General features: G+C 37.9%; 1 protein-coding gene across 8 annotated transcripts in view; it reads right to left on the bottom strand.

Moving 5' to 3' along the window:
• AKAP11 (A-kinase anchoring protein 11) overlaps positions 1 to 18,302 on the bottom strand; it is a 73,291-nt gene that overhangs the window by 47,537 nt on the left and 7,452 nt on the right. For 7 of the 8 annotated variants that reach the window (XM_036298693.1, XM_036298699.1, XM_036298694.1 and 4 more), the window contains exon 2: positions 11,273 to 11,382. In XM_036298693.1, coding sequence (XP_036154586.1) covers positions 11,273 to 11,332 — 60 coding nt within the window. In that variant the 5' untranslated portion in view covers positions 11,333 to 11,382. Of the gene's footprint in view, positions 1 to 11,272; positions 11,383 to 11,971; positions 12,003 to 18,302 lie in introns of those variants that run through there. The other variant, XM_036298695.1, reaches the window with a different exon arrangement.

Below are 18,302 nucleotides of genomic sequence, written 5' to 3'. Positions count from 1 at the left end.
TGTTTAACCAGAATCTAATTAATCCTTTATACCTAAATTCTAGTCTATATGAAATATAGAAGAGAGATACACGAAGTATAAGATCCCATAGTACAAGACCCCACATAGAGACAATACAATAAGGACAAGGATTCTCTGCATGCCCAGGGAAAGCAGCATTATGACAGGAAGCAGAGTAGCTATGGTGGACAGACTGAGCCAATTTTCCAGAAAAAGGCTCAAATTACAAATTGCTGAGGCTTGAATGCATTGAGTCCAACTGTAGATCTAAGAGAATGCTAACCTTAAGACACACAGGCATTTTTGAATTGGGAGAATGAAAGAAAAGACCTCTTGATCCAGTTCTAAGCTTCAGCTTTTGTTTTATTCTGAAGACAATAAAATCTTGAGGTTATATTTACTTTTTTTAATTATTTAAATAGAAAGAGGAAAAACTTTCAGACCAAAAGAAAATAAGTCATAACCATCAAATGCAACTTACGGCCTAGGAGCTTACACTGAATCCAAAATGGAAGTTAAAGGAGGGATTATAAAAGATATTTTAAGGGTAATAAAGGAAATCTGAGTATGGCTAGTATTAGATATAAGGGAATTATATTTAATTTTCTTAGATGTGATCATGTATTATTATTATGTGGGAAGATGCTGTTATTCCTGGGAGAAGCATGCTCAAGTGTTCAGTAATGAAGACATTAAGACTTTAACTTTCAAATAGTTCTGCCAAAAAGTAAACAGACAAACACATATATACACCAAATAAGACAAAACATTAACAACTGTTGAGTATTGGTATTTGGTATACAGATTTATGTGTTGGTATACTATGCTTTTAATTCCTCAATATGCTTGAAATTTTTCATAATTACATGTTTAAAAAAATAGAGTAGAAAGTATAGCTCTTTCTGATCTTCATAATATTTGACTACTAATAAATATTTAATGTATCTCTATTTTCAATGAAAAGTAAAACGAAATCTAGAGAATTCAAGTACACCTTTCAATTTCTGCACTAGCCAATAGAGAAGTTTTGTCATTCAGCCATACCAAAGAAAGACATCAAAAATGGTACAAGTGTATGCATAAACGGTATGTAACATTTGAATTCACATACTTTTATCTAAAAGAGTTTCCAAGTATTCAAATGAATTCAAACCAAATTTTTATTTTGTGCCTAATGTGGGTAATGTGCTGAATAACAAAAGATATTAAAATAATAGTATGATGAGGGATTCAGAAGATGGCTGCTGAAGGGAAGGCAGACTGCAAGACAGTGTGAGAGTGAGAGAACGAAAGGAGAGTGTGTGGACATACTGAGAGTGTAAATTTGTGGGTGAGCGATAGCTATACTCCAGGGGACTGTTGGAGACTGCCAGATTGGGCTCCCCTAACCGGGCAGCCTCCACTGCTGCTGAAATCTCTCCCGGAGCAGCCAGCTCAGCCGCGTATACCGCGCCATCTTGAGTGGCTGATATCGGAAGCGTATACATCCAGAAACCCTGCAACCATGGCACCCAGCGTCCGGCTACAAACCTAGGAACACCGGATCTCAAGCAGCGCAAATACTAGGACTCAGACGAGCCCTGCTCCTCCTCACGGAAAGGTCAGATTTCGCCTACATAAAGGTGCGGTTTGTAATTCAGGTTGGAGAGAGGAATGCATGTGGGGGAAGTCTGTGCCACACAAAGTCCGCGGCCATTGGGGCCAGCGTGATCCACGAGTGTGGAAGGGGTCCTGCAGGGCTGCTGGCAGAAGGGAACTCTAAAAATCAACCCATAGCTGGATTGGGTGAAAAAAAGGCAACCTCGGATTTTGCCAGTGTGCTGGCTGCTTAGAGCCAGGGGAGAGAGGACGTGCGGAAGAGACTTTGGGAGAATTGCACACTCTGGCTCTTTTTTTTTTTTTCTCCTTAAATTTTTGCTTTTGATTATTAAACCCAATACATAGGATCGCCCAGTTGGGGTCACTCACAGAGACTGCAGGGGAAAGTTGTTTTTGTGGAACCTGGGAATCAGAGCGGGGAGTAACGACCAAGGAACCAGCTCTGGGGCAGTGGACTCTCCCAAACCAGTATTAAGTGCGATAGGGAAAACAAAACCTAAATACTGGCTAGAGAGGGCTTATAGCCTCTGAGGTCAATCCAGAAACACTGCCACCCAGGGGCTGACCCACGAACTGACTCTTCTGTAAATACAAATAAAGGCAGACTGGGAAACAAAGAAATACTGCCTGCTTTAAAATCAGGACTATGGAGAACCAAGATGGCGGCATAAGGTACAAACCTGTACATGCTGCCCCCCACAACAACATTAAAACCACAACTATAAGACAAAACAACTATCATCCAGAACCATGGGAAAGCTGATCAAGTGGAAGTTCTACATCTAGAAGGAAAGAAAAAAGCGCATTGAGACCGAGTAGGAGGGGAGAGGCGCCAAGAACAGAGGTACGGGGGCGAGTGCGAGGCTGCTGCACCTGGGTGCATGGTTTTTTCAATCAGAAGGGGACAAGCTCTCGAACGCACTGAACTCATTTACCGCAAGACGCTGGGTCCCAGGCTCCTACAGGGAGAAACTGGACTGTCTTGCAGCATGTCAGAAAGCGAAGGTGACTTTCTCACAGAGCTGCTCGCAGGGCTGTGGGGGCACGAGGCACTCACGGAGTTGCGGGGTCGCTGACGACACCATTGCTGTTTGCCCCACCCTGGGAACTCTCTGAGACCCCGCCCCACTACATCCCCTCCCAAGCTGTACTCAGCGACACAAGAGAGGCACCTGCGCTTTTGCAGCCTAACTGCAGTGAATCAAAGAGCTCCAAAACTTCCAAACAAAGAGGAGAAATATGTTGATATTGCTGTAGCCCCTGCTGGGTGGACCCAACACACATAAGGGTGCCTCCAGCACAGACAGTGGCTCCTCGCAGTCAGCCAAAAATGCGAAGACAAAGAAACATGTCACAAATGAAAGAAATGGAGGAAAGCAAACTAATGGAGGACATAGAGTTCAGAATCACAGTTATAAGGTTACCCAAGAATCTTCTACGAACCGCCGAGGAACTTAGTGAGACCTTCAAGGATCTTAATGAGAATGCCAAAAAAATGGAAAAGGACAAGTTAGAAATTAAACATACACTGATTGAAATAAAGAATAATATACAGAGATCCAACAGCAGACGAGAGGAACCCAAGAATCAAGTCAAAGATCTGAAATACGAAGAAGCAAAAAACACCTATCCGGAAAAGCAAAACGAAAAAAGAATCCAAAAATATGAAGATAGTGTAAGGAGCCTCTGGGACAACTTCAAACGTACCAACATCCGAATTATCGGGGTGCCAGAAGAAGAGAGAGAGCAAGATACTGAAAGCCTATTTGAAGAAATAATGACAGAAAACTTCCCCTATCTGATGAAAGAAATACTTACAAGTCCAGGAAGCACAGAGAACCCCAAACAAAAGGAATCCAAAGAGGACCACACCAAGACACATCATAATTAAAATGCCAAGGGCTAAAGACAAAGAGAGAATCTTAAAAGCAGCAAGAGAAAAACAGTTAGTTACCTACAAGGGAGTATCCATATGACTGTCAGCTGATTTCTCAACAGAAACCATGCAGGCCAGAAGGGAGTGGCAAGAAATATTCAAAGTGATGAATGCCAAGAACCTACAACCAAGATTACTTTATCCAGCAAAGCTATCATTCAGAATTAAAGGTCAGATAAAGAGCTTCACAGATAAGGAAAAGCTAAAGGAGTTCATCACCACCAAACCAGGATTGTATGAAATGCTGAAGGTTATTCTTTAAGTGATAAATACCATATGATCTCACTCATTTGTGGAATATATGAACGACATAAACTGATGAACAAGGACTGATCCAGAGACGGAGAGGCACTGATTGGACTGTGGGCCCTGGAGGGAAGGTAGGGGGGGGTGGGGGTAAGGGGAAGAGATCAACCAAGTACTTATATGCAAGCATATAGGCATTACCAATGGACATGGACAACGGGGGGGGGGGGGGGGGTGAGGGCATGAGCGGGGGGCGGGGGGTAGGGGATAACGTGGGGATAAGGACACAGATATAATATCTTAATCAATAAAAAATATATTTTTAAAAAAAATCAGGACTGTGGTTTACAATACGGAGCAACAGTGTATCGAAGGAAACTTCAACACTCTCCTGAATACCTGACAGGACTAAGGCATGCCAAACAGAAGAGTAGAGGAAGTAAAGGACCTTCACTACTGCACATTTTTATTTTTTTCACCTTTTACTTAAGAAACTAATTTTTTTTTCTTTTTTCATCACCTGATTTTACCTTTTCAATTACTACATTTTTACTTTTAACCACAATTATTACTATTACCACTTTACATTTTTTTTTAAAAAAGTGTCATTTTATTTTCTCTTTATTTTATTTTCGGATTAGTGTTCTACATTCTATTTTCATCTTTCCATTAGCATCATTTTACTCTATGTCAACTTTACCTTTATGCCTAAACTCTCTTCCTCACTTTTCCCCTTTTGTTTTCCTGTTTCTCTTACCCCATTCCTGCTTTAGATTTTCCCTATTCCTTCTTTTCACCCCCTGTTAAAATTTCACCCTACTTATATATCTAATTTCCAACCCTGTGCTCTAAGTACATATACACCTCTCTCTTCTCTTTCTTCACTATCCAAATTTTTTTTCTCTGTGTCGTTTTGTTGTTGTTTGCTTGATTGTTGATGATATTGGGGTTTTCTTATGCTTGTTTGTGAGACTGTTTCGTTTTTTCTTTTTCTTTTTTTGTTGTTTTTTTGGTTATTTTTTGCTTCTGTTTTCCCTTGCCTCGCTTGCTATTAGCTGTTTGTAGTTTGCAATCATCTCTACGTATCTATTGCTGGAATTTGTTGGGATTAGTGACTGTTCTATTGGAGTTTTCTCCCCATATAAATAGTTTCTTCCCCTCTTCTATTTCATTCTCTTTCTTTTCTCTCTTACTTTTTATTTTCCTTTTACCAATCTCATTTTTGCACTCTTTTTTTTTCTTTCTCTATTTTTTCTTTTCTTCTTCTTCTTTCTTCCTAATCCCCTAATTCTCTTTTCTCTGGTGGTCAACTTTATTTGGGGTTATTAGTAACGTGAATACATTTGTGTTCATTGCCTTGTGCATTGTGCCTTGTTGTGTTGTATTTTGAGCCTTTAAATCAACGTGGCAGAGAGAGAACTACATAACCAAACACCTGGAGACGAGGGATCATGGGGAGACAAAGAAACAGCCTGCATATGAAAGAAAAACAGGCATCACCAGAAAAGGGAGTAAACGAAATGGAGGCAATGGAGGCAAGCAAGCTGTCAGAGAAAGAATTCAGAGAAATGGGCATAAGGTGGATATAAAGAATGGAAGACAAATTCAATAATATGTGTAAGAACCAAGAGGAAATGAAGAAGAACCAAGAAGAAATGAAAAATGACATCACTGCTATAAAGAACTCAATAGAAAGCATCAACAGTAGACTAGAAGGAGCAGAGGACTGCATCAGCGAGCTAGAAGACAAGGTAGGAAAAAATACCCAAGCAGAGCAGCTTCTAGAAAAAAAAATTAAGAAGCAGGAGGAGAGCCTAAGAGAACTTTGTGACAACACAAAACAAAACAACATCCGCATAATAGGGGTGCCAGAAGGAGGAAACTGAGCAAGGAATAGAAAACCTGTTTGAAGAAATAATGACAGAAAACTTCCCTGATAGAGGGAAGGAAAAACTCACACAAATCCAAGAAGCTCACAGAGTCCCAAACAAAATGAACCATAAAAGACCGACACCAAGGCACATTATAATAAAATTGGCAAACACCAACGACAAAGCAAGAATCTTAAAAGCGGCCAGAGAGAGACAGAAAGTTACCTAAAAAGGATCCCACATCAGACTAGCAACTGATTTCTCAACAGAAACACATCAGGAAAGAAGGGAATGGAATGAAATATACAAACTCATGCAAAGGAAGGGTCTGAATCCAAGAATACTGTACCCAGCAAGGCTATCAATCAAAATTGAGGGTGAAATCAGGAGCTTCACAGACAAAAAAGGACTACGGGAGTTTATTACCACCAAATCAGCAATGCAAGAAATGCTAAAGGGTCTGCTGTAAAAAGAAAAAATAGGAAACAAAGAAGGAACACAGAAGTAAAGAATAAAAATGGCAACAAACAAGTATCTATCAATAATAACTTTAAATGTAAATGGATTAAATGCCCCAATCAAAACACGTAGGGTAACTGAGTGGATAAGAAAACATGACCCATAAAGCTGCTGTCTACAGGAAACCCACCTCAGAAAAAAAGACGCACACAGACAGATGGTGAAGGGATGGAAAAAGGTTTTTGAGGTGAATGGAAATGAAAAAAAAAGCTGGGGTAGCAATACTTATATCTGGCAAATTAGACCTCAAAGTGAAGGACATAAAATGAGATAAGGAAGGCCACTTCATAATACTAACAGGAGCAATCCAACAAGAAGAAATAACTCTGGTAAACATATACGCACCCAATATAGGAGCACCCAAATACATAAAAAAACTTCTGGAGGAGATCAAGGGAGAGATTGACAGCAATACAATCATAGTAGGGGACTTTAATACCCCACTATCACCATTGGATAAATCCTCTAAACAAAAAATCAGCAAAGAAACATCAATCCTAAATGACTCAATAGATCAGATGGAATTAATGGTCATCTTCAGAACATTTCACCCCAAAGCCACAGAATATAAATTCTTCTCAAGTGCACATGGGTCATTTTCAAAGATAGACCATATATTGGGTCACAGGCAAAGTCTCTTCAAATTCAAGAAGATAGAAATCGTATCAAGCATCTTCTCAGATCACAATGGCATAAAACTAGAAATCAACTACAATAAAAACAATCCAAAAAAATCAAACACATGGAGACTAAATAGCATGCTATTAAACAATGACTGGGTTACCAGAGAGATCAAAGAAGAAATAAAAAACATCATGGCAACAAACGACAATGAAAACACAACAATCCAAAACCTATGGGACACAGCGAAAACAGTCTTGAGAGGGAAGTTCATAGCTCTACAAGCCTACTGTAAAAAACAAGAAACAATGGTAATAAATTACCTAACCTTACAACTCAAAGAGTTAGAAAGAGAGCAACAAGAAAAGCCCAGTGTAAGCAGAAGGAAGGAAATAATAAAGATCAGAGCGGAGATAAACGGCATAGAGACCAAAAAAAACAATACACAAGATCAACAAAACCAAGAGCTGGTTCTTTGAAAGGATAAACAAGACTGATGAACCCCTAGCCAGGTTCACCAAGAAACAAAGAGAGAGGACCCAAATAAACAAAATCAGAAATGAAAGAGGATAAGTAACAACAGACCCCACAGAAATACAAAGGATTGTTAAAAAATACTATGGACAGCTCTACTCCAACAAACTAGACAACCTGGAGAAAATGGACATATTCCTAGAAAAATACAACATTCCAAAACTCAATCAGGAAGAATCTAAAAATCTCAATAGGCCAATAACTATGGAAGAAATTGAAGCAGTCATCAAAAAGCTTCCAGCAAACAAAAGCCCAGGGCCAGATGGCTTCACAGGGGAGTTTTACCAAACATTCAAGGAAGACCTAAAACCTATCCTCCTCAGACTATTCTAAAAAATTCAAGAGGAAGGAACACTTCCAAGCTCATTCTATGAAACCAGCATCACCCTAATACCAAAACCAGATAAAGACAACACAATGAAAGAGAATAACCGGCCAATATCCCTCATGAATATAGATGCCAAAATCTTGAACAAAATCCTAGCAAATCGGATCCAGCAGTACATCAGAAAGATCATACACCATGACCAAGTAGGATTTATCCCAGGGATGCAAGGATGGTACAATATCCGCAAATCAGTAAACGTAATACATCACATAAACAAATTGAGAGATAAAAACCACATAGTCATATCAATTGATGCAGAAAAAGCATTTGACAAAATCCAACACCATTTTTGATAAAAACTCTCAGCAAAGTGGGAATAGAAGGATCATACCTCAACATAATAAAAGCCATATATGACAAACCCACAGCCAACATCATATTCAATGGGCAAAAACTAAAACCATTTCCCCTAAGAACAGGAACAAGACAGGGATGCCCACTCTCACCACTCCTGTTCGACATAGTACTGGAAGTATTAGCCATTGCAATTAGACAAGAAGAAGAAATAAAAGGCATCCAAATTGTCCTTATTTGCGGATGACATGATATTGTACATAAAAAATCCTAAAGACTCCATCAAAAAACTATTAGACTTAATAAATGAATTCGGCAATGTAGCAGGATACAAAATTAACGCCAAGAAATCTATGGCATTTCTATACACCAATAATGAACTTACAGAAAAAGAGACTAAAAAAGTCGTCCCATTTACCATCACACCAAAAAAATTAAGATACCTAGGAATAAACTTAACTAAAGAGGTTAAAAGACCTCTACTCAGAAAACTACAGGACATTGAAAAAAGAGATAGAGGAAGATATAAACAGATGGAAGAACATACCATGTTTTTGGATTGGTAGAATCAACATCATTAAAATGTCCATACTACCCAAAGCAATCTATAAATTCAATGCACTTCCCATTAAAATACCAACGACATATTTCACAGACTTAGAACAAACTCTCCAAAAATTCATCTGGAATAAAAAAGACCCTGAATAGCTGCAGTGATCCTGAGAAAGAAGAACAAAGTAGGTGGGATCTCAATACCAGATATCAAGCTGTATTACAAAGCCACTGTTCTCAAAACTGCCTGGTACTGGCACAAGAACAGACATACAGATCAATGGAATAGAATAGAGAGCCCAGAAATCAACCTGAACCAATATGCTCAATTAATATTTGACAAAGAAGGCAAGAACATGCAATGGAGTCAAGACAGTCTCTTCAATAAATGGTGCTGGGAAAATTGGACAGATACATGCAGGAAAATGAAACTAGACGACCAAATTACACCATACACAAAAATCAACTCAAAATGGATAAAGGACTTAAATGTAAGACGAGAAACTATAAAAATACTAGAGGAATCCAGAGGCAACAAAATCTCAGACATATGCCGAAGCAATTTCTTCACTGATACATCTCCTAGGACATTGGAAACTAAAGAGAAAATAAACAAATGGGACTACAGCAAAATAAAAAGCTTCTGCACAGCAAAAGAAACCATCAACAAAACAACAAGAAAGCCCACTGCATGGGAGAACATATTTGCCAATGTTTTCACCGATAAGGGTTTAATCTCCAACATTCATAGGGAACTCATACAACTTAACAAAAGGAAGATAAACAATCCAATCAAAAAATGGGCAAAGGACCTAAATATACACTTTTCAAAAGAGGACATTCAGAAAGCCAAGAGACATATGAAAACATGCTCCAAGTCACTAATCATCTGAGAGATGCAAATTAAAACAACAATGAGGTATCATCTCACACCTGTCAGAATGGCTATCATCAACAAATCTACAAACAACAAGTGCTGGAGAGGGTGCGGAGAAAAGGGAACACTCATGCACTGCTGGTGGGAATGCAGCCTGGTGCAGCCACTATGGAAGACAGTATGGAGTTTCCTCAAAAAGTTAAAAATGGAACTCCCATTTGACCCAGTGATCCCACTTCTAGGAGTATATCCCAAGAAACCAGAAACACCAAACAGAAAGGATATATGCATCCCTATTTTCATAGCCGCACAATTTACCATTGCAAAGATCTGGAGGCAGCTTAAGTGCCCATCAGCAGATGAATGGATTAGAAAACTGTGGTACATCTACACAATGGAATACTATGCTGCTGTAAAAAAGAAGGAATTCTTACCATTTGCAACAGCATGGATGGAACTGGAGAGCATTATGCTAAGTGAAATAAGCCAGTCAATGAAAAGAAAACTACCACATGATCTCACTCATTTCTGGATAATAAAGACCATTATAAACTGATGAGCAAAAATAGATACAGAAGCAGAGCAGCAGCATCCAACAGACTGTCAAACTACAGCAGGAAGGCTGGGGAGGGTTGGGGGGCTTGAAGGGGGTAGGAGATCAACCGAAGGACTTGTACGCATGCATATAAGCATAACCAATGGACACAAGACACTGGGGGGTAGGGGAGGCCAGGAGAATGTCAAGGTGGAAAAAAAAGAGAGACATATGTAATACTCTTTGTAATACTTTAAGCAATAAAACAAAATTTAAAAAAATACTAATAGTATGAAATTTCAGTTGTGGCCTAATTCCTCATATTAGTAAATTTGAATCAAACAGGTATGTAGTATTATGCTTAAAAAACAAGGTCAGCAGCTCATTACTATATTTTGTATGCATATTTCTTAGTTCTAATTATTAATATAAAGCAATCTGTATAATTTAATTATTTGCTTAAAGCTATGGGTCCTGTTGCATATAATATGAGAAGAGTATAATACACTACAGTTTACAGAAAGTAGAAATCTGCCCACTACTGATTATCTAATACCTAGTGTAGGACCTGACCTATAAAAAACATCCAAATTTATATTTCCAGAATAAATGAATGAATGAATGAATGAATGGGGAGAAAGCACCAATGAGAGAAGAAAGTGGCTGCTACATCCTCTATGTCCTTACAGGCAGGAAGGTGGAAGCCCTCCAGCACATCTGGACAGCAATACCTCCAGCACAGTGGACATAAGAAGTACAACCCCTGGTGGTACAGGTTCCTTGAAAAGAGAGAGAGGCAAGGACAGAGAAGTGGCGCCACAGGGCAAATTAGCCACCAAAATGCCACATGCCTCCAGTCCTTCTAGCCCAAGGGAAAGGAAGGATGGAAGGAAGGAAGGAAGGAAGGGAGGGAGGGAGGGAGGGAGGGAGGGAGGGAGGGAGGGAGGAAGGAAGGATGATGGATGGATGGATGGATGGATGGATGGATGGATGGATGATAATACTTTGGGGTACAGCTAAAGATCTATAAGAAAATTTTCACCTGATACTTATATTGCTAAAAAGATGATAGAAAACTATCTGCTGAGAAGAAATGGGGAGGCACTGTGATCTTTAGGAAATAAGGTTCATTATCTTCATGATTTCCTATTACTACTGTCATATATTTCAATCTTTGTAGTATTTCAATGTTACTAATTTCAATGAGTAATTGAAACAAGAATATCACAGCTGCTTAACAAAAAAAAATCAACATTTTTACTAAACTATCACTAAAAGTAATATAATATAGAGAACTTACTTTTCTGACAGATGCTCTAGTCTTCATGTGACTGTTTCTGAAAGTCTGGAAGGTTGCCATAACTATATTGCTGCTGTATGTGATGAATGAAGAGTTAATCCATAAAATACCTAAAGAACACATAAAAGAAAACAATTTATTAACTTTAGTGACTCAGGCAAGCATTTTGCCCTAAAATAACTTCTAAAATAGTTTTTGAGTAAAAACATAAACAAAAATTCTGAGCCATCAAATTTTTACTTAGCAATTCCAACAAGAATAGTTGAAAGATATGTTAATATCAGTACCTTAATATGATACCACATTATTACAAAAATTTTATTTTTATGTTCAAGGTTATTATAAAGTAGTTTATCATTCAATCTCGCTGCCCTTTTTATTGCAAATAAAAATATTTGAAAGCCTCAATAAGTATTTGAAAAACCTTTTAAAATCTAAAATAGAGAATATCACAAAAAGATTACAGCCTTCTTGTCTCCTAAAAGTCACTCTATCCTCATAGCAACTGTGAATGCTCTAGAGACATTCTTACTTTTTGAGCAGATAAGTTTGATAATATACAAATAAAAATGTGAAATCTGTACATATCAAATTAAAATCAAATAAACAAAAACAAATTCTTTATATAGTAATCTTAACAGCATACCAATGACTAGAGTTCAAAAAAACATCCAAATTCAATGATGAATAGTACTTAACCCCTAGAGTGCCGGGGAACGCGATCGCACTCCTCCTGTCTTTCGCCAAAAGTCCCGGGAGCGCTATCAAAGCTGAGAAATGGTGTCCAGTTCTAAGTCTGCTTTTATTAGTGATGATGATATTGCTAAATATGTCGATGTAGTAAAGGTTTCCTTAAGTTTTTGAATATGTAACTCCATTTACTTGCGATTCATAATTTTTTTCCTAAACTGCTGTAAAATCAGCAAAAATGCCTTGGCAATTTTAGCATAGTTCCTAGGATATTGGTTAGCATTCAAAGGGTTAAAACACATGCGTGCACATGTGTGCACACAGATACAAAGCCCTTGGGAGACACTCTAAAATTAAGTCTTAATTTTTTAATCAATGCTTTAATAAAATACCTTTGAGAGCTTAAATCAACTCAGCATTAATCACTCAATATCAACATCTGACCACAGTAACTTGGTCATTCAACATTTACTTGCATTAGATGCTATGGATACAGGGGAGAACAGCCAGGAAAATGTTTTATTATAGTAAAGGGTGGGAATGAGAAGTGAATTCTAAATCACTAAATAACTAAAAAATTTGAGTCGATAAAGATTTAATGGTTAATTAGTTTCAATCAAACTTGTCTTATAAAAATTACCTAACTGCCCTGGCCAGGTGGCTCATTTAGTTGGCACATATTCCATACACCAAAAGGTTTTGGGTTCAATTCCCAGTCAGGGCACACACTCAGGTTTTGGGTTCGATCCCCAGTTGAAGATGTTTCTGTCTCTCTACTTTCCTCCTGCTCTCTAAAAAAAAACTCAATGACCATATCCTGAGATGAGGACTGGAAAAAAAAAAGAATAACCTCGTAGAAATTTTAAAGACATTCAGTTATTAATATTAATTTTATTATAAAGAGACTTATATGAAAAACCAGACTTCAATCTAGTCCCATTAGAACTGCAAAAAACACTAAATTTTAGCGGAGTTCTAATTTTATATTCTTGTACTATAGACATAAAGCTGAATGAAGTGTGTGTGTGCCCCCACACATCCACCTTCCTTTGCAGCAGTTCTCAACCTGTGGGTCGCAACCCCTTTGGCAGTCGAATGACCTTCACAGGGGTCGCCTAAGACCATTCTGCATATCAGATATTTACATTACGATTCATAACAGTAGCAACATTACAGTTAGGAAGTATCAACGAAAATAATTTTATGGTTGGGTCACAACATGAGGAACTGTATTTAAAGGGCCAGAAGGTTGAGAACCACTGCTTTAGAGATTACTAGATTCTAATTGTCAGACAAAGAACTATGATTACATACTATTCTGAACTAATAAGATAAATCCTAGTGGTCTAACAATAAAATGTGATCAATGACTGGAACTGAAGTAGGACTGCAAGAAAGGAAACAGAGGTCCCCAAAACACATGATAAAGAGAGATATACTGAAAGGGTGAGGGCTACGCCCTCCATCTTACTCCGGATCCTCCATATTTAGGCAGCAGCCATCAGCCATGTGCTCGGCAAGGAGCTTCTTCCCGGAAGCCCAAGCCTCTGCTCTTTAAACTAACCAATGACAATCAAGGGACGTGCGCGCCATAGACACAACCACATCCTGTATAACAAGACCCCGACTTGCACCTGGCCAATCGGCAGGGCCCACAGTCATCTCTCCTCCCTTTACTTCAACCCCCCCCCCCCCCCCCATTAAACCCCTCTTCCCACCGGGCTAGCTCTCTCATCTCGCCGCTGCGTTGGTAAAGAGGCTGGGAGCCAAACCCGGGTTTGAATAAAGACTCTTTGCTTTTGCATCGGACTCGGCTGGCTCCCTGGTGGTGGTCTTTTGGGGATCTTGAAATCTGGGCATAACAACACCAGGATTCAGAAAAGTACCATTTGTGTTCCTGTTGTACCTCTCATTAGCTTTGTTTCCTTTAGGTAAATTGCAGTATCTCTGGGTCTGTTTCCTCAATATATATATTACCTCACTTACCCAGAAAGTTTATTATGGGAATCAAATGAAAAATAACTTATAGGAGGCACTTTGGAAATTATAAAACATAGGTAAAATAAAAATTAAAATATAAAATTAAATTATAAAAATTAAATTATAAAACATAGGTAAAATAAAAATTAAAATATTTATGAGGACCAAAATTATCAAAACAAGGTGTAAATATAAAGACTTATGTGGCCAAAACAAGAAAATAATCCTTTTATTTATCCCAGTCCAACTCACTCCCCTCCTCACCCCCAGAGCTCTCTTCAACTGCCAGAAGCCCTTAGGCCAATGGACTTGCCTCAAACTTCATGTAAAAGATGTAATATAGAGGTCAACACAAGGGTTTCAGAAAACTCTCAAATTCAGCTCCCAAGTAAACTGACACCACCCTTCTGGAGGGCAATTTTGAAATGCATATTAAAACCCTGAAAATATTCCTACCCTATGACACAACAATTCTACTTCTGGGAATCAGCAAAGGAAACGATGATTCTGGAGCATCTATGATTCTAACTAAAGTTTATAAAGCACCAAGTGCTTTGCTGAGATTATTAAGTTAATATCTCATTTAATCCTTAGGACTGAATGAGTAGTATTCCAATTTTATAATGAGAAAAACAGGCAAGTGGAAATTAAGCAATTCATCCAAGCCCACACAGCAAGCAGTAGAGTGAGGACTCAAATCCAAATCTTCAAACTCTAACAACCAGGCATAAAGGTTTGAAAAGCTGTTCATCACACTTTATCATAGAGAAAAATAAGCAGCACTCAAGATGCCAGAAAAAAGGGAGTAACTGAATAAATTGTCATGCATTCCTGAGATGGTAATGGCAGCCTTTTAAAAACAATGAGGAAGGGCAGACAGGAGAGGCACACAAAACATCTTTACTTTCTCTGATTCCTGAAAGGGTGGAGTTGGAAAAAGAGATGGGAAAAAACAATAACCTTTGCAGCTGCTGACAAGAGGCAATATGAGCAAAGATTAAACACTAAATCATTGGAGGGGAAAAAAACTGACCAATTATCTGACCAATGAGCTGCTCACCTGAAGGTGCGACATGCCACGCCCACCTCAGGGCAGAAGAAAGAGTTCCAATGAGCTTGTGGGGAGGCCTGTGGTACTCTCAGACAACATCCCAGATCTGACATCTCTAGCTACCCCAGTTCACTCTACCTACAATATTCCTGAGTAGCAACCTAGATAGAACACTCTTTTCAAAACAAAATAGAATCCACTACAGACCTTTAAAGAAAAATTTAAAAAAATAAATAAAACCAATATAAGAAGGAATATACTAAAGAAAGAAAGAAAAAAAATCCAGACAAATATAATCATGCCACCCAAAATTCACATTATTTATTTTCAGGATAATACCTCAGAATTTATATTAATAAACAAGAAACTAAATTTAATTTCACATCTACACTTTTCTTCACTCATTAAAAAAACACAATTATGAACCCTACTCCTTCACTGTGTATATCTTAAACATAAGTAAAACATCTCACAAAGAAAAAAAATCTATCAGAGAATATCTATGCAATGGTCCATAAAAGTGGACCTAACATGAGATTAAATGACTTGCACTCTGGTAAAGAAAAAACAATCACTTTGGAAATGATGCCAAGACAGATGGGGAGAAAGAGTAACAGCAGCATTTCTTCACTATCTTATATGATTAGAGTGTATGCAGTTTTAGACAGATTTCATAAGAGGAGCAAAAATACAGTATTTTTTCCTGAGGACACTTCTGTATTAAAATAATAAACTTTTCATTTAAAGTTTGTTTGTTTTTTTGCTCTGTGACATATTCTGGGTGAATAAACAAGAGTCCTAAACAGGAAAATACTAATTGTGCTGCTCTATAGTCAAAGAAATGAAACTGAACCAAAGTCATTTTTTTAAAAAGCAGATCCGAGACAAGAAAGTACAGACAAGGGAAACAAGTCAAAAGTGAGCTGCCAGAGCTCAGGAAAGACACAGGATATAAAAACAATAACATGAAATCCTTTAGAAACAGCAAAAAGCAGAACACACATTGTTTAAAACACTGGAACACCAAGGAAGTTTTAAGAAATATCACAAAATATAAAAGATAACAAATGAAAGCAATTAAAGAAACAACTATAAAAGGTACAGAAAACAGTATAGGACACTCTGAATAAGTTACACCTATCCTTTGATCCTGCAATTTCACATCTTATCCTACATATATACTTACAAAAATTCACAAAGATATATGTGAAAGAATATTAAAACAAAATAAGATAAAACATCAAAAAGAATCTATAAGTCCATCAATTAAAATAAATTATAATATATTCATATTATTACCCAGCTGTTGGAAATGGTTATATCAATACATATAGATATGACAGCATGTCCACAAAATATTAATAGAAAAGACAAGTTACAGAACAGTGTAAATAGTGTGCTCTCTACTTGTGATTAAAAAAAAAATTACAAACAAAACTCCGACACCTATGTATGTGTATGCACACACGTAGGAAAAATGACAGATACAGACTAAATTCATGATAGTGGTCACTCATGACAATTAAGTTGTTTTTTTAAATGTTATAAAATGTCATATAACATGGGAAGACTAGTGTCCCAGTGCACGAATTCATGCACATTGAAAGGAAATTAATTAGAAGAAATATTTTCATATCACTATTCACATCTTGCTAATGAAAAGAAAATAGGATTCTACCGAGTCTCCTATCTACCTACTCCAGGACTTCTGTGAGGATCAAATGAGATGAGGCACGGGAAAACGTTTCACAAACATTTGGTTAAACTGTAAAATGTTTGCATCTGGCTATAAAGCAAGTCGGGTTCCTGGGATAAAAAAATTCCAAGGATGCTAGTCTCTAGGGAGAGAAAGCCAGGTGTTGCTACGTGACATCATTACCTGATGCCCACAGCAACTGTTTCCGGGCTGGGCTGGGCTGTGGGCCACATTTTGTGCCATGGGGTCTTGGCAGTGTTGGCTGTGATTTGGTGGGGTGTAGCTCTGGGGTGGTGGTGGGGCCTGTGTCCCACTTGGGGGAAGTTGAGTGTTGGTTTGTTGGCACCAGGTCCGTGGTGCCATTTATTTTTAAATGGCCAGTGTGTGTCATGGCAGATCCTACATTGAGCGTCTGCCCCCTGGTGGTCAGTGCGCGTCATAGCTACCAGTGGGATGGACAGACACTTAGCCTTTTATATATAGAGATAATAAATTAAGTAAAATAAGGCAGGTTCCAGCATGTTCACATTATCCCCATTTTATGTAAAATCTGTATTACTACATGTCTATATTTTTATGTGCAGTAAAAGAGAACATATATTAAGGGGTATAAATATTGGTTTTGTCTGGGTAGATGCAATATTGTATGTTTTATTTTTCTGGATGTGCAAGCATTCTTTTATAATAAGAAAAACAAATATATCCCAGTCTTTTCTCCTCTCCTCTGGCCTAAGAAATTAAGAAATGTTCAAGACAGCATCATCTACATCTTGGCCTTTTTATAACATGACTTAACCAACCAAGCCCAGGAGTTTCTGAAATGCCTTCCTACTCTTCCATCATCAATAGTGTCCTATCTTGACTCTCTTCCTACTGCACCAGTTCTCAAACTTCAGTACACATAAGGACCAACTTACTTCTAACAACCTCCCCTAACCCCGAAGATCTCTAGATTCAAGTCTACATGGAAAATAGAAATCTTTATTTTTAATAAATACTCTTTTATTTCTGATTGAGAAACACCTGTCTAGCCATTACATTAGTCACCTTCTCTAAATTCTTTTATAATTTGTTACTCAAATACTAATATTTTCTTTTTTAATCCTCACGAGAGGATATTTTCCTATTGCTTTTCAGAGAGTGGAAGGGAGGGAAAGAGGGGGAGGAGAGAGAAACATCAATGTGAGAGAGACACATGGACTAGTCACCTCCCCCACAAGCCTCCACTGGGGGGCGGAATCCAACTCAAAACCCAGGTGCTTGCCTTGACCAGGAATCGAACCCTTGACACTCTAATCACTGAGCAACACCAGCCAGGGCCTCAAATACTAATATTTTCTAACCTCCACCTCGTCCTCTTTGGCATTCATTTTATTTAGTTTTCCCAGTTTATTTTATATCTACCATTAGTTTTTACTATGCACATAACTCCCTAATATGTATGTAAAGGGTGTCCCAAAATTCCCGCAAGAAGTAATTTTGATAGAAAACACAGGTTTATAATTAAAAATTATAAATTTTTTATTGATTCATAAAGTATACAGTATAGGGTTATGTATGGAATAGCATATCGGGTAAATGGCTTCCACGGCTTTGCTGGCACATTCGCACTC

Source organism: Myotis myotis, unplaced genomic scaffold (assembly GCF_014108235.1).
Source record: "Myotis myotis isolate mMyoMyo1 unplaced genomic scaffold, mMyoMyo1.p scaffold_m19_p_3, whole genome shotgun sequence".
Classification (NCBI taxonomy): Eukaryota; Metazoa; Chordata; class Mammalia; order Chiroptera; family Vespertilionidae; genus Myotis; species Myotis myotis.
This window is presented reverse-complemented; position numbering and strand designations above follow the sequence as displayed.